The sequence below is a fragment of the Hippoglossus stenolepis genome, chromosome 8, assembly GCF_022539355.2.
Source record: "Hippoglossus stenolepis isolate QCI-W04-F060 chromosome 8, HSTE1.2, whole genome shotgun sequence".
NCBI lineage: Eukaryota > Metazoa > Chordata > Actinopteri > Pleuronectiformes > Pleuronectidae > Hippoglossus > Hippoglossus stenolepis.
In genome coordinates, this window is record NC_061490.1 from 18,174,753 (window position 1) to 18,198,050 (window position 23,298).

The following is a 23,298-nucleotide window of genomic DNA, read 5'->3' on the forward strand; positions in this document are numbered from 1 at the left end:
GGTTTGGGTTATCGTGCCAAAAATATAGTAATAACCCAATTACGAAAAGTAAAATAGGATCAAGATTAAAAAGTGAGTCCCAAATCTCAGACATTTAAATGTTAAAAGGATAAAATTATATAATTTAAAAATAAAATCATAAGAGGGATATGGGAACTACCCCCCAACGAGTGAAGAATTGTGTGTGGTGCAGTTATTACTCATGTTGTGGGGACATAAATCTGTTTACACAGTCACATTGTTGGCATTTGGTTGTAATGGTTAGGGTTAGAGTAAGGGGCTGTAGGGAAGGCATTATACCAATGAGTGTCATCAAGTACAAGATTGTGTGTGTGTGTGTGTGCTTGTGCTTGTACAGATCACTTTGTGAGGACCATGTTGAGCCTAGAACCTATGGAGTGAGGACATTTGGCCTATCCTCACTTCCGGGCCCACTTTTAAAGGGCTGTTTGAGGGTTAAGCCTTGGTTTTAGGGCTAGAGTTAGAACTAGGTTTAGGGTTAGGCATTAAGTTGTGATGGTTAAGATTAGAGAGACTATAGTGACTGCATTATACAAATGAGTGGCCTCACTGAGATAGAAGTAAAAACCTGTGTCACCATTGCCTTCATTTGTAGAAGAGCACAGGGCAATAAGGGGTGATATGACGTCATTTTGCAGTCTGGTTAAGAGCAGTTTGAGATGAGGGGGGGGGGGGTATTATTTTTTAAAAATGGAGGCGTCTGGCCCAGATTAAACAAGAAAACTAAAAGGTGGTGAGATGAATTGCTTCGTCTGAGTCACTGCTAATGTGCGTTTCAACAGCAGAAAAAGAGCCAGAGCAGCAGTCTGGTCTCCAGCTGGTGGAGGGGGCCGGGCGGGCAGAGGGATGGAGAGGGAGAAGGACGCAGTGTGGGCGGGTTAAGAAACGCCGAGAGGGAGGGGACGCCAGCGTAGCACCGCTCTCTCTCTCTCTCTCTCTCTCTCTCTCTCTCTCTCTCTCTCTCTCTCTCTCTCTCTCTCCTCCTCCGTGCAGCCGAAAAACAAGGGCATCCATCGGCGTCTCAACCTTCCTCACACCTCCTCATCCTCAGTCCAACACACACACACACAGACAGACCTGACATCTCCTCATCTGAGCTCCATCTCTGTGTGCGTGTCGGTGTGCGAGCGTGTGTCCTTCCTCCTCCACCTGGAAGTGTTGGGTTTGTTTTCGGCCAGCGACTGGGGGGGAAAACTGCCGTGTCGAGCCGAGCCGAGCCGAGCCGAGCGGCAGGGGCGTGAGAGGCGGATGCTGCGCGCGTAGAGGCTGGGTACCAACCAGGAGCATCACCGCACTCACCACGGTAACGTCAGCTTTCTGCATCTCTCCGGATCGTGCGACATTTTCCTGTGTAACATCAGGGTACATGCAGCCGTGTAGCCGGGTTCTTCATGTGTGTCAGCAGCAGCATGATTACTGTCGCATTATTTTTTTCCCTGTCCCTGGCTGTGATGTGTAGCCGGAACAACCTGTGAACAGATGCCACCGATCTGCGTCCCCTCGTTTTATCTCCACCTCCTGTGCAGTGGAGCCTCACCAAGCACTGCAGCAATGGAAAACATGTAGAGGCTTGTTATGTCAATGAGAGCCGAGAACCCCCCAAGGACTCGTTTTTCAGCTGTGGCTACTGCTACAAGACAGCAGCGGCATCTTTAACCTGACGGACCACAATTAAAACGCAGGGAAAACACCCACACGGCCACATAGAGAATCTGTTCTCAACAGCAACACACACATAATCACACTCAGCAGCAGGTTCATATGTGCATGCTCCATATGCTCATGTGCATGTCAGTGTCATCCTGAGGAAAACTGTCCCGTGTGTTCATGTGTGTTCGTGTGTGGGGGACATTATGGATTATTTGCTCATTTATGCTGATTCAACATGCAGCTCTGATTTAAGAGCATCATGTGGCGGCTGCTGCCTGCAGGCCTCCACCAGAGGTTACATGCACGACACTTTGCTGGTGATGTCTCGTGCACAAGCGACACTCTGCACCATCTGATACGGGCCTCGCTCTCTGCTTCGGTCTGTCTGGTTATTTCTTCCACTGCTGATCAGTTGTTGATGCATGTACTGTACCCTCCCTCCCTCCCATCTCTCTCTCTCCTCACCCCACCCTGTTACCCACCTCTACCTTTCCTCTCCTCCCTCAGATGGACAGAATGAGTATTCTCTCCTTTCTACTCCTTTGCTTGACTTCGGTTGCCAATGGCAACAAAGGTCAGTTCCTCATCCTTTTGACTGTTAATTGTGAAGTGTTGAGATAATGGTTTTCATTGCCATAGGAGCACACACCGTTCAATTTCCATTCCTTTGCTCTGTTGCCCTGAAAAACCTCATATGTCTTCATCATAGTCTGTCATGTTTCCTCGTTACATAAACAGTGCATCTGCGACAGCACACATACATGTTTAAACGTTTTGTGTCTCATCTCCATGACCCGGTGGGCCTTCTTCGCCTGTGTGCTGTGACTCCGAGCAGAGATGATAAATCTGTTTCCCTGTCCTTTAGCAGATTTATCATCCTGGATAACCATGACTCTGATTCAACATCATTGTTCCAGTGATTATCATGCTGGGCGAAGGCGAGCGAAACAGACAGCGTGGAGGGAGAGAGAGTGTCAGAGGAGGAGGTAGAGGAGAGCGGTGCAGGGAACACAAGGAGATGGAAGGAGAGATGGAGTGTCAGAGAAACACGGAGAGAAAAAGAGAGAGGGGGAGGGTGGGGATGTTGGGGATGCTGGGAGGAATGGAGGAGGAGAAGAAGCTGTGACAGGTGAGGATGTGGCCGGAAAAAAACGCAGGCCGATAAGGAGGGAGGAGGAGAGAGAGGAGGGATGTGAGGAGTGTGATGCCACAGTGTGTGTGTGTGTGTGTGTGTGTGTGTGTGTGTGTGTGTGTGTGTGTGTGTGTGTGTGTGTGTGTGTGTGTGTGTGTGTGTGTGTGTGTGTGTGTGTGTGTGTGTGTGTGTTTGTGGGGCGATAGAGTGACAGAGAGTCGAGGAGTGCCAGGGGAGACAGAGAGAGATAGAACGGGATGCCTCTCAATCTGTAATCCCGAATGTAATCCACGGGCCTGATGCTCAGATTAATGCTATATAGCAGCGGAGGGAGGGAGGAGATCAGCGGAGGGGACAGAGGGCGGGAGATAAATGACCAAAAAAGAGACACGACGGAGGACTGTGGAAATAGAGGAGGAGACAGTGTCAGGTTGGACCTTGAGAGGAGGCGATGAATATCTGGGATCTGCGCAGGATATTGAGCCTCAATACTTTTTTTTGTTGGTACCAATCAATATTAGTGTGAATAGAATAGTAGCATAAACTGTGTGGTATGAAAAACACAGTCACAGTTGCACTTATGTTAGATTTTCCTCATTCAAATAATACTTTTGCATAAGAAATGTATTAAACAATAACATTCAGGCAGTTTTCTTGTGTTTTGACATTTGAAAAAAAATGAGATTTATATTTTATAGAATACATTTTGTTTTGTTTTATTTGTAGAAAAGAAAATTGTGATTAAGGAACTAATTAAATGTTTTTCTCAAGTAAAAACATCAATGCAGCAGCTAGTGATTATTCTGCTGAAGAATTTCTTGATTAATTGCCAAAAGTTAAAAAGTGAAGAACACAAACATTGTACAAAAGCCGAAGACAATTCCCTTAATTATCACATGAAACAGGAAATCAGCAAATAATCCCAACTGAGTGTTTGACATCAAGAATTCACCAAACAATTATCAAACTAGTTGCTAAATGTTTTTTTTCTTTGTTCTTTTGATCGGCTAATTCATTATCTCCCAATTGTTTCTGTATCAATAGCTCAATATGAAATACTCAATTACAAGTAAAATAACTTAATTCAACATTTTTCGCAATTAAAAATATCAGCCGCATTTCCTTAGTCCCAATGGGAAATCAGTGAAAATGTCCAAAAACACCATTGCAATGCAATTCAATGTTAAAGAAGGTGATGAAAACATTTCCTGGATTAACACCAAAATTAAATGGATTCTTTCCTTACCCATACTGCCTCCTTACACCAATTTTTGCGGTAATCCGTCCTGTAGTTTTTGCATAATCTTGCTCAAAAAAAGGTCTAAAGCTGCATTTTATGTTATATTGACTTAATGTCGTTGAGTAAAAAGCACATAAATATGAAAAAAAGTATATTTCACTCTGATATAAAAGCACAGTTGGAGTATAATGTACTACAAAATAGAAATGCCAAGTGAAGTACCTCACACAGATTTAGAATAGCATATTTATATTCGTCAGTAAGATACAGATAAAAAGTCCAACTTTGGTTTTGGTATCTAAACCCAGTTATCTACAATACTCTATATTCTCTACAGCTGAGTACCCAGCTGTGTGTGCGAGCGGTTTAATCAGATCCAGAACCAGCAGCAATTCCCTCAGTCGACTCTCCTCCCACCAACAAGACAGCAGAATTAGTTCCAGTCAGATTTTCTGGTAAATTCACTGTGAAAACAACAAAGCAGCTGCTGAACACAAGTCCTGTGCCTCCGTCTGATTTCAAACTCTGTAGCTGCGGCGTCGAGAGATTGAGGACAACAGAGGGAAGGCACGCCGGCTTTTGTTGTTGCTCTTTGCCGGAGTGTAAAATCGTCATCCTTCTGCCTCATTAACTTGGTTTTTGATCATTCGGTGCAGAACATCCGACACGCTGATGAATAATTAATTCACAATTAAAGGTTAAATTCACAGTAAACCTCGGGCATTGGATTTGGACTCTGCTGCTCTGCGGAGGAGCCATTGTTGTCGTGCCTGTGGAAGGCCCCGGTTTGGCTGATTGATTCGAGCAATATCCCCCTCGGTGTGTGATAAGGTGAAATCTGACTGGCTTTAATTACACTGCCAACCTGGACGGCGTGCATTGGCACTTGGTGTGGACGAGAGGAGATTATCCATACGGGGAAAGGGCGAAAGGGAAAAAAAGGAATCTGTGAGGGTGTGAATGTGATTAAACTGTGTCTTAGCGGTCACACACAGGCAGATATTGTGTATTTCCCCACTCATGCACACTCTCACCATGTCCTTGTCCATAATGGAGTGTTAAAAATAGACACGTTGGTTCCTTCTAATTGCTCCATTTAACCCAAAGCCTCTTTGGTCCCCTCTCTGTGCCGTTCAGCCAATAAGCACAAGCCATGGATCGAGACAGAGTACCAGGGGATTGTGATGGAGAACGACAACACCGTGCTGCTCAATCCCCCTCTCTTTGCCCTGGACAAAGATGCTCCACTTCACTATGCTGGTAACACCAACGGGAATGAGCCACATGAAGGAATAAAGGAGGAGAGAGATGCCCCCCCCCCCATAAAAAAACTGCTCTCAGATATTTAAACTAGTGCATGAATGATCTGGCTACAGTGGAAAATAGGTCAAACTGGGTGTTTGCAGGGACAAATTGAAAGTCGTGCCACCGGGCCAAAAATGAAAACTTTGATTTTGCGGGATGACACTGCAGCTGTGAGACCAATTCCAGGATATGATTTATTGATAGTAAACATGACTCTTATTACTATTATTATTATTATTATTATAGAAAGAGGTTTAGAGCCTTTGGCAGCCACATTCCTCAATAGTCTGAATATTAAAGGCAATGTACTCCACTATTTTTAGGCCATCATAGTGTAATTCAACCCGTCACGGCGAGAGCACTCGGCAGCACTCCTGCCTCTGCAGCCTCGTGGAATAAGGTTATCGTGTTTGCACTCAGAGTCCTGGAAATAACCGTGTTCAGTCAAATTACAGCAAATCAACTTGAATTACTCGGGGGCTCCCTGAAATTTATTGGGCTTGTGTCAAGCAGGAGGAGAAAATTAGCTGTTTTACCACAAACCTTCCACACCTTCGACTGGTGTCAGGCAGCCGAGATCAACTGCTGTTCTGAGGGTTTCATTTCGAGCACCAGCTGCAGACTGGTCTCTCCAATTCGTATGATGACTGATCCTGTAAGATAAAATGGCGTTTAAAGGAACCTCCAGATATGTCTGTGCTTTCTCCGGCTATAAGGTTCGTGGGTGTGACCTAAAAATGGTCTGAATGCATCCATGCATGATATTTCTCTTCTCACAGAGGCTTATCTCTGATTTATTATGTAGCTACAATTATAATTATAACCTCTCAAGGTGAAACTGCTTTACAGAAATATGAATATGGAATTGGAATAACAGAGATGAAGGACTATTTAATGCAGAAATACACGTTTCGATACAAACGTTTTAGCATTGAATTTGTAGGAAAGGCCTGAGCTAGCAAGACAATGTTCAGGAGTTAGCCTGGTCCAGACTTTGGGTAATTGACAGCAAATCTTTAGTTTTTAATGTAGACTGCATTTTAAATGCACAGTGTGAGGCTACTGTATATACGGGCACAAAGGCTCACAAATGAATGCGGGAGCCTGACTGTGGAGATTTTTAATAGTAATGAGTAAAACCTAAAGGTCCAAATTTGAGGTTAAACAATTTGACGTATGTTTGTTCTCTGCAGCATTTTGTATGAGATTTTTTATTTTAGTGAAGCCAGAGAAAGATTCAAAAACTTTCATGTATTTAATCAATATGATTCAGATTATTGAAATTCTTCAGTTTATTGCCCAGCCCCAATCCGATCTAATATCTTTCTCCCTCCCTCTCCAAGGTGAAATCTGTGGCTTCCGGGTCCACAATGGTCCCTCTGGTTCGGGGTCTGTCCAGTTTGAAGCTGTGGTCCTGGACCGCTCCACCGGCGAGGGCCTGGTCCGCTCCAAGGAGCCGCTGGACTGCGAGAGCCAGCGCGAGCACAGCTTCACCATCCAGGCCTACGACTGTGGCGAGGGACCTGATGGAGTCAACAGCAAGAAATCCCACAAGTCCGAGCACACGCCTCCTTCTCCTCACATTCAATCTAGATAGAAGAGATTTCATGTTTTTAACAACGATTACAGTCTCAGTCTGAGTTTTCCTCTGGCTGTTTGCTGTAAAGACTATGCAGCCATTGATGCTTCCTGTTGTTACAATAATCCGCCTCCCTCTCATTGTCTGTCTCTCTCTTTGCTTCTCTCAGGGCCACCGTGCACGTCCGTGTTAATGACGTCAATGAGTTCTCCCCCGTGTTTGTCGAGCGTCGCTACGAGGCGTCCGTCCCAGAGGGGCGTCTGTTTGATCGAATCGTGCGCGTGGAGGCCCTGGATGCCGACTGCTCCCCGCAGTACAGCCAGATTTGCTTCTATGACATCATCACTCCCAATGTGCCCTTCGCCATTGACAACGACGGTGAGACATGTTTTGTCAAAATCTGCAGGAATCATGGACATGTTATTACTGTCATTGTCTGCAACAGAAACACAATCCTCCCACCAGTCACAAGGTTATTCTGCTTATTTTCTCTCTGAGTCCTTTCTTCTCTTTGGCCTTGGTGGCAAGCATGAAAATCTGAAAATTCAATCTGCAGTTCAGTATTCAGCTAAACTCCAATAGATGAAAAACACACCAGACGCCGCAGCGATAGTGATGCCTGCGTAGCGACTGAGAGAAAAGACTGGCAGGTACCTAATTTCTCTCCCAGGTAGAAACCAAAAGATGTTAAAACAGACTTTGTGTGGGAGGACTATTGTTCTGTCTCTGCATAAACACCGCAGCAGCTGTTTGATATAGCATCCTTTTGTTCCCGGCTGCTCGTAGATTCCCCAAATTCCTCCTCAGGAAGAAAAATTTGTGTCACGAGTTGTTCATCGACTGGGAGATCAATCGTGGCCATTTTATAACATGACACAGCAGCCCGAATCAGGATGACGCTGCAGAATTGACTCTGAGGTGTTATTTTTTGTGAAGGATCAGTGGCTGCTTTCATGTTTTGGGATCAGATCGGTATCGCAGCACAGAGACCTTTTGTTCCAACCTCGTTCCGAAGCTGCAGGCTTGTCACCGTCTGTTTTCTTTTTTCCCCGTTACTTTGTTTCTTCTCTGGTTCCGCCACTATCTCTTTCATCCCTCCGCTGCTCCTCTCACCATGTCACAGCGTCTCCTCTCTTACCTGTTGTTTGTCAGCTGGCGTGCTGAGCGCTGTCAGCCTATCACAGATACTCGCTGGTACCTTTATCTCAGAGAACAGGAAACCCCTTCAGCTTTCATTCTGTTTACTGCAACCTGTCCTGTGCTGTTATTTGTGATCCCCTGGCCCGAACATGACAGTAGGTCTGTTTATGTGTATGTGCCCTGATCAGAGCTTTATCAATGAGTGCTTCATTTGTTTGTGCTGGGCGTTTGATGACTAATTCTTCTATTTCTGTTTCCCTTCTGTTCTTTCTTTGTCCTCTCTATTCAAGGTAACATTAAGAACACTGAGCCGTTGGATTCCAAGCATCAGCGTGTTCACACCTTCTGGGTGACCGCCTTCGACTGCGGAAAGAACCGCGCCCAGGCCGACGCTCAGGTCGTCGTCACGGTTAAACCGTCCTGCAAACCGGGGTGGATTGGTGGGTTACTCCTGTCACACGCTCGGTTTCTGCCCTGGTTATGATCCTGGGCTTTCGTCTCATGAGGCTGCGTGGATGTGTTGTTTTAGTCGATTTAATCTGTTGCTTTGTGGTTAAAACAGTTTGAGTTGGAGTGTGTGTGGGAGGCTGCTTGGATGAATCACCTTTGTGTGTGTATTATATAAAGAGCTGAGTTTTAAAGAGGCGTTGCTGAATAATGAGTAATATGAAGGGGAGGTAATTAATTTAAGTGTTACAAAATATTTATAGGATCATTCACAACAGTGTTTTATTAATTGTAGTGCAATGGGTCTTCGTCATTGAAAACAGAAAGTGTTTCTGTTTCTGACTAACTTGACATTTTGTAGCTCTAAGTACATTATATATCAAATATTTGTAATTTTTTAGAAGCAGCAAGTGAATAAGGGTTGAATAAGCGCGTCACATAAACAGGGCCGTCACTGGACTCCACCTTTTTGTACATTTGGAGCCTTCGTACAAATGTGAGCTAGTGACCAAGACGTCTCACACGAGCGCATTGACGAAGAAGACAGGTCCACCTGAAATAGACAAACATCAAATTTGAAGTGGTGACTGGCTCACAGCAGCAGCAGCTTGTTTGATTGTCAATTTCCGTATCATTTCCGTTTGGATCATGTTTCCTGTTTTCTCTCGGCCACCGTACAAATATTATTCACTCCTTCTCAATAGATTCCTACTTTTTACATTTTGAGATGAGAGGATTAGGTTTTAACCATCTCAGCGTGTGTCTCACTGTTTTCAGGATGGACCAAGCGTGTCGAATACACACCCGGGTCAGGTAGCATCCCCCTGTTTCCCAGTTTGCATTTGGAGACGTGCCAGGAGACCGTGTGGAACATCCAGGCCACCGTAGAGCTCCAGACCGGCCACATCGGGAAGGGCTGTGACAGAGACAGCTACTCGGACAGATCCGTGCGCAGACTGTGTGGTGAGTTCTGCTTTATATGTCATCAAAGATGTGACTAACCGGGGAGTAAGAATCAATTTTATTAATATCTTTATTAAATTTTTCTGTTACCAGGTGCCGTCAGAGGTGAAGTCGACCTCCTCCCGCCTCCATCTCCTGCTGCCAACTGGACCTCAGCTCTGCCCACTCTCCCCTCCTCTGATTCGTCACTGGTCTTCTCCTTCAACGGATCCAACCATGTTGCCGTGGTGCCGGATTCGGTTGTCTCCGCGTTGTCAGGCGACCACTTCACCCTGCAGCTGTGGATGCGAAGGGGCGGCGCCAACATCCAGCCCTCGACCACTCAGACCAGAGGAAGTCGCAAAGATGAGGAGACCATCGTGTGCAGCACTGTCAAGAATGGTGCGTTATATCACAGTGTCGGGGGGTTTAATAACATTTTAATAGTGTTCTCAAATGTGTGTAGTTTACAATGGGCACTTTTTCTAAATAGGGATGAAAAAACTGTTGCTATATCTTCTCACCGCCTGAAGGTCACCATCTCAAATCCCCTGAGCTGCAGGGAAAATCACGCCCTGAAAAAAGACTCTAAACTGTTTATAGCTTCGACCACTACATTTAAGGTGCTCTTGAGAGAAGCACTTAACCCCCAGCTGCCCCACTTGAGCAGCCGAGTGGACGACAGAAGAATTGTGTAACTGTGCCAGGCAGAATGTTGTGTGCATCATGTGGATATTTCCATCGCTTGCAAGCAGCAAGTTCAGCAAAAACTGGAATGAAAAGAGGAAATACCACAGATTAAAATCTATAATAAAGTCATTGCATGTTTTTTTTTGTTTCCTACTGTGTTTAAAAGGCCTGGTAGTGTTGAGATGTTTTGACAAGATGACACTGACCTCCAATTATCTTGTGTTTCTCTCCTGGTCTCCTGCGCTGCAGACGACTCCTTCTCCCACTACTCCCTCTCCGTCCACGGCTGTCGCCTCTCTCTCTTCTACTGGCCCGACGTCTCGGCTGCACGGCCCGTCAAGTTCTTGTGGAAACTGGAGCAGGTACTGGGGGAACGGCAACACTCAGCTTTGATGTTCTCACCCGCGCCGTTTCCTCTGTGTTTGTACCTTGAAGTTAAACTGAAACAGAGGAGACACAATAGTCGTCTGGTCCATCAGTCACTGCTCTTTTTCTAAAACATGCATCTTCTGATAATACCCATACAAAAAGTAAAGTCGACTTTTATTGTCATTCATCCACATACAAAGTACACGGCATAAAATAAAACATAAAAACACAGAGGAATATAAAGTGAAATATAATGAAATACAACATTAAAACAGAACAGAGCTATAAGCTGTGTGGAGTTTAAGAACATCAACAACAATATGAGAACAACACTTATAACATTAAAAGTTATTTTATCTTCTTTCAAATAACATGTTTATGTGGAAACATTTCTACTGAACTCTGCAGCAAAAAGAAAATCTAAGAAGTTTACAGCGATAAAGGGATATTTCTCTAAACTCCCACTAATCAATGTATTACACAAGGAGAAAAGAGCTGTATGATTCCAATTAGAACTCATTTTCAGAATTTCAATATTACCTAGAAAACAGCCTCTTAGATGAGTTGGATACGACAGAATTGTCCACCACATTTACATGTTATTATGCCCGACATGCATATACGCTTCACAGTGGCACATGCATCAGAATGCATGAAATAGAGGAGAGAATGTGTCCTAGAAAGTCTCTTGAATATTGATCATGTGCATACCTGCATGCATGGGAGTATAATGAGGTTTGTTGTGGAGGCTGGTGGCTGACGGGGGTTTGTTTTGACTGAAGCTACTGGTCCCAGACAGATTGAAGCAGCCTGGATTAAAGGATGCTGAGCTGATACAGAGAAGATTTGTTAAATCCTTCTGTCTGAACCACAAGATCTTATTAACCCGGTCTCTCTTTTCTGCCCCCCTGTCAGTATAATGCTCCTGTCTTTTCTTTTCGGATTCCTTTGCTTTCCACTGTACTTAAAAAAAGATAAAACAAATGTCTGCAGGAATTTACAATCATCAAAAATTAATTTATGGTGGAAAATAACTTCATATATTTACTCAAATACTAATATTAAACCCTTTGCTGAACTACCAAAACTGCATATACATAAACAAACTAGCTAACAACAATGTTAATATCATAGACTGTAAATAAAGATGGACGTCTCCACTTCCTCCCACTGTCCACGAATTAAGCTAAAAATATCCTGGATATAAACAACTCCATCCTGCACATTTGGAGCCAGAGTCTGCGTAGTAGCGTAGAGCTGCAGTGTCAGCTGTCAATCAGGATGTTTCCCCCCGTTTTTATAGTATTCTTATTAAAACAGTTGAACAAACATCAATGTGATAAGAACTACTAATATGACGGAAACAATTTTTAAGAATTTGTTTTTGATGTGAACTTTTACGTTGTTTTTGGTCATCTATTAACAGGGAGGGGGCAGGATTTATGACTTATACTTCAGCCAGCCACCAGGTGGCGATCGAGGCGCTTTGGCTTCACTTGTAGGCAGCTGTCATATCATCCATCTTAATGTGCAATTTATGGTTAATATACTGTATATAATGATATATACGATAATATATCATTTCTAGGAACCATTTGTTTGCTGAATGAGTATTTTTATTGTTAATATTCAAATACAATTTACTGCTAATACCTATTTGCTTTTATTGAATAACGATTAGGAGTATTTTTACATGTTTTATCGCAAATTTTACTCATGTTAAGGTGTAAAAATTCTTTCCCCTGATGTTTACGAACCTGTGAATGATAAAATATATTTTACCACTTTCCTTTGTTCACACTCATGTCGACTCCATCTGACAGGTGTGCGACAGCGAGTGGCATCACCTTTCGCTCAGCGTCCAGTTCCCCTCTGTGACCCTGTACGTGGACGGCGTGACCTTCGACCCCGCTCTCATCCATGACAATGGTGCCATCCCCAACCCCGCCCCCCACCAGAGGATGTTCATCGGCGCTTGTTGGGGTAAGAAGTGAAAGGAAATTTATGCAGAGTGAATTCAGGACTGACACGCATTTCATTCCAGCTGAATGGAGGATTTTGACAGAAATGACTGCAAACAGAGGCGAGCGAGGAATCCTGATTTTTTTTTCATAAAAGCTACGAGCAGCAATTGTGTGTTTGCTTCCTCTGCACTCCTCCATCACCAAAATGTTGTTTACATCACACATCACCAAAGACAGCAGATCTCCATCTTCTGCAGAAGCGATGGGAAAGTTACAGACCCTCATAAGGAACCATGAGACAATCTGCCGAGACGTTTTCCGCCTCGCACCTCTCACTCCCTCATTTCACTCAGTTATAATTTAGCTGATGCATTTTGTCTTGAAGGGCTAATAATATGAGTGTCATATCAATTATTCAGGACGGCAGAGCAACACGAGGGCCAGACAGCTATCAGCCCAACCACTGGTTAAAATGGGAAACTCTGGCTGCCAATTAGCACTGAAAAACACACACGCACACACGCACACACAGACACACACACATGCACACACACATGCACACACACACATGCATTCACCCTCTCACATCCACAGTGGAAGTCTCCCTGCTGCCTGCGTGGCAGCAGCTGCTGCTCGATAATGAGGAGTTGGTGCATTTTTAAACTATCGTCTCTAGCTCCTTTGCCTGCATTGTCTCACTCAAGTCTGCTAACTTTATTTATATGATTTGTTATTGTTCACTCTGCCTGTCAATCTCTGACACCTCCACTCTTCCTCTCACTTCCTGTTACTATCCTATTGCCCATTTAAGTGTCTCTCTCATTGTGTTTTCTCTTCTGTTTGTTATTCCCTCTGCAGAGCTTGAGGAGAAGCAGAAGGAGATACTGAACAACACCATCCCAGAGGGGAAAGACTCAGGTGACCTCCTTGTTTTCTCTCTCTTGTTGGCATGGCGGTGTTGATGCATCATCTGTGAATTGGATTGTCACCTGATTGTCTCTGGTGTTTAGTGAAGTATGTGGGCGGTTACCACGGCCTGTTGTCGGGGGTGACGGTGCGTCCTGGCAGCGTGGAGCCTCACAGCGTGGTGGAGTGTCTGTACGCCTGCAGGGAGGGGCTGGACTTCGGAGACCTGGAGACTCTGGGGTCTGGCATGAAGGTAACACACCTCAGAGAGATGGACTATACCACATTAAAGAGAGGGAGGGAGAGAGGATGCTCAGAAGATCCAGTTTAGATCTGGAATTAACACAAGTCTCCAATATATACACATATCTTAGATGTTTCATATACACTCACAACTATGAGCAGTACTAGAATTAACTAGTGAAAAGAAATCCTGCATCTGCCCCTGATCTGGATCCACATCAGAGATATATGAGCTCCTTCCTGACCCATACCACATCTTTCCACCAAGTTTTAAGGAAATCAGTTCAATAGTTTTTGCACAATCCTGGTAACAAAAACATTATCACTTTGGCAAAGGTAATGACTGTAAATTCAAAGTACATGACATAACAACCAGCTTTTAGAAATACTGTTAACAAAGAAAATATCTCATTAATTATTGAAGCTGAATAAATCAATTGATTTGTTTTTCACTGCGATAAATTCTTTGCTCTTCAAATGTCAGCTGGTGACATTGTCTTTATACAAATACGGGTCAGAGCTCTTTTAAAGATAGGATCATTTTAAAGTACGCAGATGACTCTGTGATTGTGAGTCTGCTTCAGGCAAATGAAAACAGTCATGGACCTGTTGTTGAGCACTTTGTTAAGTGGTGCGAGGAGTCATTCCTCCATCTTAACAAAAACCAAGGATATGGTCATCGATTTCAGAAAACTTGCCCACACACACACGAAGACACTTTTATCAAATGTCAAACTCTGGAATGTGTGGAATCGTATTTTACCTTGGGACTATTGTTGAGTCCAAACTGAACTTTGAAGCAAACAGTGAAGCTCTGTGTAAAAAGGGTCACCAGCGTTTGTAAACACACCATCACTTGTTCCCTGTTCAGTAGGTAGCTTTACGGTAATAGTTTTTTATTTCTTTTTACTTGACTGTCGGATCATCTGTAACTTGAGGCAAACTCTCCCATGTTTATGGATGTGATGTCAAGTTGTATTTTTTTGATAGAACCTGTTTGGGTTGGATAACAAGCACATGACAGCTTTGCCAGAAGGTCTGGAAACATTTCCTTTGCCAATCAGTTTTTTTATTTATGCATCACACTTCCTGGTTTCACTCGTCTGTGCAAATTTATTCTTGTTTACATACTTGGTGTTTATGGGGTATTGTTGCCAAATGTGTTTTTTAAACCCTTGGTGGTATTTTCTGTGATCAGATATGTGTGTGTTTGAGATACTTTTTAAAATCCATTTCTGTTCTGTATTGTTCATCAGATCATGTCAATACTGTGTGTAAGAGGTGAAAAGTCTCTTAATACCAATATTTCCTTACCTTTAGTTTGTAGAACTGGATTCAAGAACCTTAAGTATTTTGTACTTCTCTGTACTGTTAGTGTAAACTGTAAAGTATCCAGTTTTGTCTTTGGCCTTGGTAACATGATGCAAATTAGTATGAATGTGCAAATCAATGTTTGAACTTTGACCTTGCAGGTTCATGTGAACCCCAGTCAGTCGGTGTTGGTGCTGGAAGGAGACGACATCGAGAGCTTTAACCGCGCCGTGCAGCAGGTCACCTACAGAAACTCTCTCCGCTTCGCCACCCCTGGAGTCCGACCCCTCAAACTGAGCACCTCACTCAGGTACAAACACACACACACACACACACACACACACACACACACACACACACACACACACACACACACACACACACACACACACACACACACACACACACACACACACACGCGCGCACACAGATAGATAAGGGCTCTTTTCAACAACCACACAGATAAAAAACAATCATACAGGAGGTGGAGTTACTGATTCACCACCATCGGTAGATAATGCAAATGCAAACACAAGACTGCAACCAAAGCATTAACTAGTATTTAACTTTACTACAATTTCTTCATATCAAGTAATCCTGTAAAATCCTCGAGATGAACTTCATCAGTAGAAGACGATGATGCAACCACGACGACACCACAAAAGCTAAACTGAAACATTCTCAACATCACAGATGTTACATCAGACAGTTTTCTGTGCATCTGGGAGCTGAGTCGTCCTGCGGCAGTTTGCAGTCGACAGACGAAGAATCCCTCTCTGGTCTCTGCTGCTGCTTACGTCTTTGACATTGAACTCATCAAACATGGACCTTGTGCCTCGGCTGTGATAAGGAATGGTGTGGCCTGAAAGAAAAATGATTGTATGGAGAATGTGTCAAAGCGAGAGATAACAGGGAATATCTTATCTCTTGGTACCTTCAGAAACCAAGAAACTTTGGATTCAATAGAATAAACTGCAGGCACCAAATTCCTTTAGCCTGGTTTTACAGTAACTGAAGCTGTTAAAGGATTAAGTGACTGTTTCACTGGTCGTTCCCTTTAGAGCACAGTCAGTTTTTAAAGATGGACGACACGTCTCCATCCATCCTGGATACGAACAGCATCATCTTGAGCATTTACTGTCAGATTCTGTGCAGTAGGGATCAGGGGATGGAGCCGTCAAAGTCCCACCGTGACGCGTGCTTGCTCATGACGTTCCACCCTATTTTTATAGCATCAAATTACCAATCAAAACCAAACTTATCAGACACATGATTATACGAACAAACATCAGTGTGATAAGGACAACTGTAGATGAAAGAAATCCTCTTTTAACGTGATCTTTTTAGTTTGGTTCATGTCCCATTTATTTACATGGAGGAGGCAGGGTTTTATCTATACTGCAGCCAGCCACCAGGTGGCGATCAAGACGCCTCAGCTCCACTTTTGGGGAGCTGTCATGCCGTCCATCTTAAACACATTCTATGGTGTAGTGCAATGAGTGTAGAACCATTTTTTGAAACTATTCTTAGTTATCATTAGCATGTTTTTAGCATGGTTAGGTTGATTGGAGACTCTCGTGTGAGTGTGAGCGTTAATACATTTTCGTCTCTAAATGTCCAGGATGTACCGCGCTTCTCGCCCAATTTCGGCTGGGATTGGCTCCAGCACACACACACACACAACCCTTACAGGATAAGCAGTATAGATAACGGATGGTTGGATGTTTTTAGCTGTTGTCTTTGTAGGATTAAACACAGTCTGTATCTTAGATTTTTACCTTTAATGTGGTGGGTGGCTGAGTCTAACACAAAACTGTTCAGCTCCTGCACGGACCCTGACAACTATCCCACGCTGCTTCCCTGTGCATCATCGCACCGAATCACCTGACCGTGAAATAAAAAGCGCACAAACTCTGTTTCCGGGTCAGTGCTCAGCCATGCTTAACAACTGTGAACCGGCTCGCTGGCTTTAGCAGTCACTTTTAGCTGATGAAATATTCATTCACCTTGGGAAGTACAGTCCACGGCGTATATATGTGGTATATTGTGTTGTACTAATACTAGCAGCCTGCTGACCAGTTGGATGGCATCAGACTGTGCACATTTTGTTATCACTGTCTTTGGGGACAGTTGTTTTTGTCACTTGTTTATAAGATTAAAATGATTAACCGGTCCACAAGCTGCTTTTTTTCCCCTACAGACTGTTTTTAAGATTGCAGTGATTCAAGGTCACGGACAGATTTTTTTTTTTCTCTTGGTCTCTGCTCAAGTGCACCAGAGGTTTTTTTTCTTCAGCATCTTTTATTGCGTGTGTAAAGATTAGACTGATTTGAGGCCAGGAGTTACCCAGATGGCTGAACAGCAGGCCCTTCTGGAGAGGACGATATAAGCAGCTGCTCACTCTGATAGTGGAAATGTGTCACAAACACACACACACACACACACACACACACACACACAAATGCACTCTCTCTCTCTCTCAGCTTAATCCCCTTTCAAATATGATGCTGAGTTATAGTGCCGATGAATAAGTATATGTAAGCAGCCTGTCATCAATCTGATTCGCTCTCCATTTTTTGGCAGGAAAATTCAATTTGTAACAGCATGGCTACTAGGGTTTGACATTTGTCACAACAGACAAAAGTTTGCCGCAGTCACGGTGGAATCAGGGAAGTGGATCGTGAAAACTCTGCACTGGATTTTGACCTTTTTGTAGCGGATCACTGGGCCAGCTGCATCCCTCAGTCGCAATGATGCTAAATTAAGAACAGTCTGCAGCCAAGCTCGTGGTGTTCTGAGTTGAGTCACATGATCACAGTGAACGAGGGTTGTAATTCACCCTGAGAGTGTCATTCATGTCTGTACTGGATTTGATGGCAGTGCTTCAAGTAAAACTAAAATGTTGACCTGATGGTCCACCTATAGGCTCACCCTATATGTATGTCTCGCCCCCACACACTCCCTCTTTGTGTCCTCCTGGTTTTATACCGGTTTGTTCTCTGTTTTTCTTAAACAACCCCTCACGGGTTTGGCTGCCTGTTGTTCGGCTGCCTGGCATTGCCCCCCTGGCGTGCCGTTAATTATTATCTGAAGAATTTCTCCTCATAACAATCCATCCCATAATTAGGAGTGTTTCAAGGGGCCCTCTGGGTCCCTGCATTGAACTACACTGACCCCCCAATATTCCTTCCCCGTGATTCTTTTATTATCAAAATTATACACCAAGTGTGCACACAAGCATTTAGAAGTCCTGGTCTTCTAACAAACAATCGCCAAGCCTTTAGCAGAAAGTTAATGGCATCGGGCCTTGTTGGGGTGTTTCTGACCTTGGTGTCGTTGCAGTGTCCTGTATTCAGCCAATCATTTCATTTAAGGTGGTCCTCACAGAATTGTCCTTGCTGTGGACAAACGTATTTAGCCATTGTCTTGGGGCCCAGGCAATTGGCTTATTTGCCTACCATGTTAAAACACCCCTGCAAATTACTGCAGAGATATTTCAGTCCAAGACCAATGTGATGGAGCTACATAGATTAAAACACCGGTTTGTGATCGATTATCTAATGATGATGTAGTGCTGCCACTTGTGCCATTGACATTCACTTCAGCACTCTCTTCCTCTCTGCCTGCCAGATGTTTCAACGAGGAGAGCTGCCTGTCGCTCAAACAGCTGGAGGGATACCTGGTGGTTCTCCAGCCTGACGCCCCGCAGATCTCTCTGTCTGGCGTCGGCCCTCATCTGGCTCGTCCTGCCCCTGAGTTCGAGGCCCCCCGCGGTGTCCCACTGTTCCCAGAGCTCCGCATCGTCTGCTCCCTGTCTCACGCTGTCAACACGGCTGCACAGGGGATGGAGGGTGGAGGTCAGTCAGTCATGATACGTACGAGGATATTTTTCTGTTTATAGAAATTAACTGATTCCAGAAGAGTCTCTGTGTATTCTGAATGATGTTGTCTTTTGTCTTCCGCCCTTTCCGTCATCTCTTAGCTCTGATGTCCGACGCTGTGGCTCACACCTTGGACGGCTGTGAGGTGCAACCACTGGGGGAGGAGCTCAACCCAGAGAGGGAGGAGCTTCTGGTGGACATGGATGTGGTGCGAGAGAGGGGACTGGAAATCATCAATACTACAGCTTATATTGCCATCACAGGTAAAGAAAAATTCTACCTTTAAAAGTTACTCAAACTCAAAAAGAAAAGCGAAACACAAAGCACAAGATAGATAAAACTCTAACTTGAAATAACCAAAACCTTGTTTTCATATAAATCTATAAAATTATTTTTCAGGGCCTTCAAAACTTAGTTCTTTGAAATTCAATGTAATAGTCATAATGACCTAAAAAGTTAAAGTCATCCATCCAATAAAAGCCTCCCCCAGCTGTCAATAAGCAGCTGCAGACCACTTTTCTCTCCTCCTCCTTATCGTCTCAGTATCGACTCCCTGTCTTCTTTTTATGCTCCTCTCTTTTTGTCCGTCGCTTCTCTCAGGTGCCGAATCCATCTCTGTGTACGAGGACGTCCTTCGCTCGGTCCGCTACCGACTGGCCAAAGGCTCAGCCCGCTTTGAGAGGCGGTTCCGCCTGTCCTGCTCCGAGATGAATGGAAGATACACCAGCAACGAGTTGACTCTGGAGGTGAGGGCAAACATAACTCACAAAACACATCTGGTTGAGACAGCAAATGCTTGTTTCTTTTTCTCTTGTGTGTTATAAAGGTTTTTTGTGTTGGTAGTATATGTTGTGTATGCTGCAGCAGTGGACAATATGAGGAAAAAGACGTGTTTTGCACAAAAGCTACAAACATAGTTCTCCTCCTTCCCTCCTCAGGTGAACTTCCTCCACTCTCTGGACAGTCTGTACCACCCGTCCCACCTGCTGGCCTCCCAGCAGCAGTTTCTTCATCCATCCCACCATGCTGGGGAGTTGAGTGGACACACCCTTCCCAATCCACACCGCAACTCAGGTGACATTTCCCTCTTGCTTGCTCTCAATGAAGCAACATTGATTCATGCAGCACCTTTCTGGAACAGATGTCACAAAATGCTTCACAATAAAAGACAAAAGAAAGGTTTCCATTGTGTTCACAAATCTTAAATCTAAAGGGTGAGGGTTCCAAAGTTTCAGATTCAGCACTTTAAAGATACAGTTCTTTCTAGTTTTAATCCTGGAGAAAGGAACTAACAGATCCTTATCAAACGACCCCAGACACCCTCCAGGCGGCAGCAGATTTTTAATGTTGGTGCAGTTATCTGACCACGCAGAGCTCTAAAAGCAATTACAAGAGTTCACTCTGAATTTGATGCAGAGCCGGTGGAACAAACAGTGTGTGCACAGCGTAGCAGACGCCTGGTGTTTCAGCTCTGCAGTCACTTCAGGATGATAAAATGATCAGGTTGAATCATGGTGGTGCCCACACAGACTTAACAGCCTAGAATTTAAGTTCTGCCTTTAGGGAGATGGTCAGTTTTTATACTTTTGTATCCAAAGTGGGGGAAAACTTTTGAGCAGATATTCTTATTAACCTACAGGCTTTCAATGAAGACATTATGTGAAGACCAAAAAGTGTGGTTATATTAAAGACATTCAAAATTAAGAAGCATTTTGCGAAAACTGAATTTTCTTTGGTACACAGCCTGAAGACCATTTTTTCCCACTCAAACATAAAGCTTTAAATAGTGATCAGAAGTATTTACTTTAATTCTTCAAAAAGAGATAAATAGTGCATCATTGGGTTCTATTTTCAATCGTGGATTAGTTCACGTTCCAGTGAGCATTTTTAACATGAGGGTGATGTCTATAGGTGCTGTTTTCACTGTAATGAAAGAATGTGTGGCCCAGAGCAACAGTGTGGATTCTTTTTTGGATAATAATAGAGATAATAATAGAATTTTATGGCACAAACATGTAACCAAAATCAGTCTTTGGATACACACATTGTTCTTTCATTAAAAAAAATATTTTCAATGTGGTTTATTTTCAATGTATAATTATTTCTATACGTTATTGACAGTTGTACCAGGAGCAGCTACCGTCATCATAATGGTGTGCGTGGGTTTCCTGGTTGTCATGGTGATCCTGGGCGTTTTCCGAATTCGCTCCATCCATCGCCGTGGTGAAGGCGCCAAGGGGGCTAAGGAGGGTAGCAGCCAATGGGACGACTCCGCCCTCACCATCATCGTCAACCCGATGGAGGTAAGAACCAGATCAGTAGTTGATAGTTGACTGGTGACTCCTGCTCAGCTCTTGTTTTCATCCACACGTTGGTCTTTTCTTTTTTTTCCACAGTCCTACGAGTCTCGCATGGGAATCTGCACTGAGAACGAAGGGGAGGTGGAGGAAGAAGAGGAGGCAGCGGAGTCACCTGACGACGCCAGCGACGACCAGCGAATCATCATCAAGAAAGAGGGGAGAGACGGCACCGCCCGTCGCTACTGAGCCACAATGTATATCTGCACCAGTTCTCATGGAAACCACAAACCGGCTCACCAGTCACACACACCAATACTTTTAATATCAACGACTGCTGACACCACTAGTATAAGGAATGTATGCTTACAAACACGACGCACAACACAGTCACTGTAATACTCTTGACACTCAACACCATATGTGACCTATAGCCAACAACAGGCTGTTGTTCTTCACCTAAATGTTCAATGGCACAATGTATACAGTTAATGTAATTTAACCGCCTGAGCAAACCCCACCAAATTGTACGTGGTGCCCCAGTTCTGAATCACACGACGGTCATGTGATGTATAGTGGTACACTGGCTGAATGAGGTTTCTTTGTTTGTTTGTTTGGAAGCAGGAAAAAAAAAAAAGATTGTATTCTATCTTTGCTATAGAACACAGAATGAACTCTTTACAAATCCACAACATGCAGGCCTTGAATAGATCTGTAGACAAAGACACAAGCCTTGATCCCGACACGTCGCCTCGCTCCCTCGTTAGACTGACTCAAGAAGTCTGTGCACAAGCTCTTCTCTCCCTCTTTTGCATCCTTGCTCGACACATTCCTTCACCCACAGAGTGAAGACAGTGAGGTCAGACATTACGATCACTCTCCAACTTCAGAAAATGTGAAAAGATGATATGCTTGCAGGTATTTTACTTTTAATATTGTGACTACTTCAGTGCTCCAGGTCGTAACTATATACTTTATCTGGGGCTGATGATAATATTTGAGGTATATGAACTTATTAACCTCGCCCTCGGCACAAGTTGGTTCTCCTGCAATATTCCAACAACCCTGAATAGCATCGTCTTGGTGTTGAGTCCATGGCGTCGGTGTCAGTACGGTTTCTGGTTTCACTTTGCAAGGTTTCAACTTGTGCCACTAAATGACTATGGTGTAACATGACCTCTGACCCCCCCGTCTCCTAGTGACCACTGGAATGTCTCTAAATGACTCACTGAACTGTTTCACTCACTGCACACTGCTCTTTCAATAACTGCAACACAACACGTGCAAACACACACACACACACACACACATGCACACACTCCATAACGCTACCCCGGCTGTCTCCAGAATGTCAGCTCAGCTTGGGCAGTTTTGATTGTATTGATTGTAATAAATTTTTCTGTACATACAGTGATGAATAATACAATATTATTGTTATTACTATTATTATTGCAGTCACTCTTTCTGTTCTTCTGCACACTCTGAGAGGGAGCAGATTATGATTGTCTGTTTCTTTTTTCACTTTATTTGAGTCGTCACCTTTACAGCATCAGAAAACCGTGTAATAATAATAATAATAGTAGTAGTGATACGGATGAAAATCCCTGGCTTGATGAGTGTCTCTTAATTTGTGTGTAATATTGTTGTAATTTAAGAATTTGTCAATATCTGAATCACAAAAAAAGGAGGGCACATCGTTGTGATACTTAAATACGTCTCACTCATTTTATCTTTGCCACCTCTGGGTGATTTTTTTCACAAAACTTTTAAAAAGAAATTCTATTTACTTTCCACATCTGATATCTTTTGGTTCAACAAATGAACAACATGTGTGCTTCTCCTCACCTCCCCCTCCCCCCTGTGCGTCTCTTGCTGTCTGTCTGTGTAGCCTATCAATGTGCAGTGCTAAACCTGTCAGTAAATAAAGCCTGTTGTTTTTGAGTGTGATGTTAAGAAGGAATAAACATTGCATCGATTAATAACTTATATTATTACTATGTTACTATTGGAACATTACCTGTAATTATTGATACAATGATGACATGGAATATGCTGACTAATTGTTATTGAGAACTGTCAGAAAACATTACAAAATTCATAATAAAAACACTATATGACGTCTCCATGGGAAAGATTTCTTGGAAGAATAGAGTTCACACTGAGTGAAGTCATATTATATTA

The 23,298-nt window shown here is 43.6% G+C and overlaps 1 protein-coding gene across 2 annotated transcripts; it reads left to right on the forward strand.

Annotated features, from left to right (window-relative positions):
* Positions 1–981: 981 nt before the first annotated feature.
* On the forward strand, positions 982–23,238 carry clstn3 (calsyntenin 3). Of its 2 annotated transcripts, none has more exons than XM_035162607.2 (19): positions 982–1,324; positions 2,179–2,245; positions 5,181–5,303; positions 6,692–6,902; positions 7,097–7,305; positions 8,358–8,507; positions 9,292–9,477; positions 9,571–9,858; positions 10,396–10,508; positions 12,339–12,498; positions 13,338–13,397; positions 13,490–13,638; positions 15,101–15,249; positions 18,570–18,814; positions 18,922–19,083; positions 19,421–19,566; positions 19,759–19,894; positions 20,942–21,123; positions 21,217–23,238. In XM_035162607.2, the coding sequence occupies exons 2-19, from the start codon at positions 2,179–2,181 to the stop codon at positions 21,364–21,366; spliced, it is 2,886 nt and encodes a 961-aa protein (XP_035018498.1). In that variant the 5' UTR covers positions 982–1,324; the 3' UTR covers positions 21,367–23,238. The 2 variants fall into 2 exon arrangements, with proteins under 2 accessions (XP_035018498.1, XP_035018499.1); XM_035162608.2 differs by having other exon boundaries at positions 983–1,324; positions 18,570–18,796.
* The last annotated feature ends 60 nt before the right edge of the window (positions 23,239–23,298 follow it).

Bases quoted from the DNA above. Each gene is read 5' to 3' on its own strand.
- clstn3 (XM_035162607.2), top strand. From the start codon at position 2,179: ATGGACAGAATGAGTATTCTCTCCTTTCTACTCCTTTGCTTGACTTCG. The intron at 10,509-12,338 runs GTACTGGGGGAA...TCCATCTGACAG, and splicing joins TCTTGTGGAAACTGGAGCAG to GTGTGCGACAGCGAGTGGCA. The intron at 12,499-13,337 runs GTAAGAAGTGAA...TTCCCTCTGCAG, and splicing joins GTTCATCGGCGCTTGTTGGG to AGCTTGAGGAGAAGCAGAAG.